This window comes from Charadrius vociferus, unplaced genomic scaffold (genome assembly GCF_000708025.1).
Source record: "Charadrius vociferus isolate BGI_N301 unplaced genomic scaffold, ASM70802v2 scaffold1699, whole genome shotgun sequence".
NCBI classification, from domain to species: domain Eukaryota; kingdom Metazoa; phylum Chordata; class Aves; order Charadriiformes; family Charadriidae; genus Charadrius; species Charadrius vociferus.
The window spans coordinates 46,694-47,136 of record NW_009649874.1 but is presented as its reverse complement, the minus strand read 5'-3'; the positions used below and the strand labels follow the sequence as shown (position 1 = coordinate 47,136).

Here is a 443-nt window from a genome sequence, read left to right as displayed (position 1 = left end):
CCAGCGCGGGCAGCGAGCCGCTGCTCCTCCGCCCCACCGGCTTCCGCTTCATCCCGTCTTTTTCTTTTTTTTTTTGCGTTCCAGAAAAGCTAACGTGGTCCTGGAAACCAGACAACTGGCCATGAAGATCTTCGAAGATTACACGGTTTCCTGGTACTGGATAATCATGTGAGCAGGGGCCGAGCGGCGCGCGAGGGCCGACGCCGTGCCGCGCTCAAACGTGGGGCAAAACTCACGAATTCCCAACATTTTATCTTTTCTCCTCTCCCCCCGCACCCCACACCCCCCCCGGACTTTGAGTAATTTTAATTCAAACAAAACGAGAGAGGGCGGAGGGTGTTGTGGGGCGACTTTACTGGGATGCTGCTCGCGCTCCGTCCCCTCCGCCGTCCCCGATTGCCCTTCCGAAGGCTGCCCCGTGGTGAAAGCGTGGAAAAGTTGGA

General features: G+C 57.8%; 1 protein-coding gene across 1 annotated transcript in view; it reads left to right on the top strand.

Moving 5' to 3' along the window:
* The window catches only part of SLC44A2 (solute carrier family 44 (choline transporter), member 2), a gene marked incomplete at its 5' end in the record, with an annotated part of 13,205 nt that overhangs the window by 2,763 nt on the left and 9,999 nt on the right, over positions 1-443 (top strand). Inside the window, 1 exon segment of the mRNA XM_009891100.1 lies at positions 85-168. Coding sequence (XP_009889402.1) covers positions 85-168 — 84 coding nt within the window.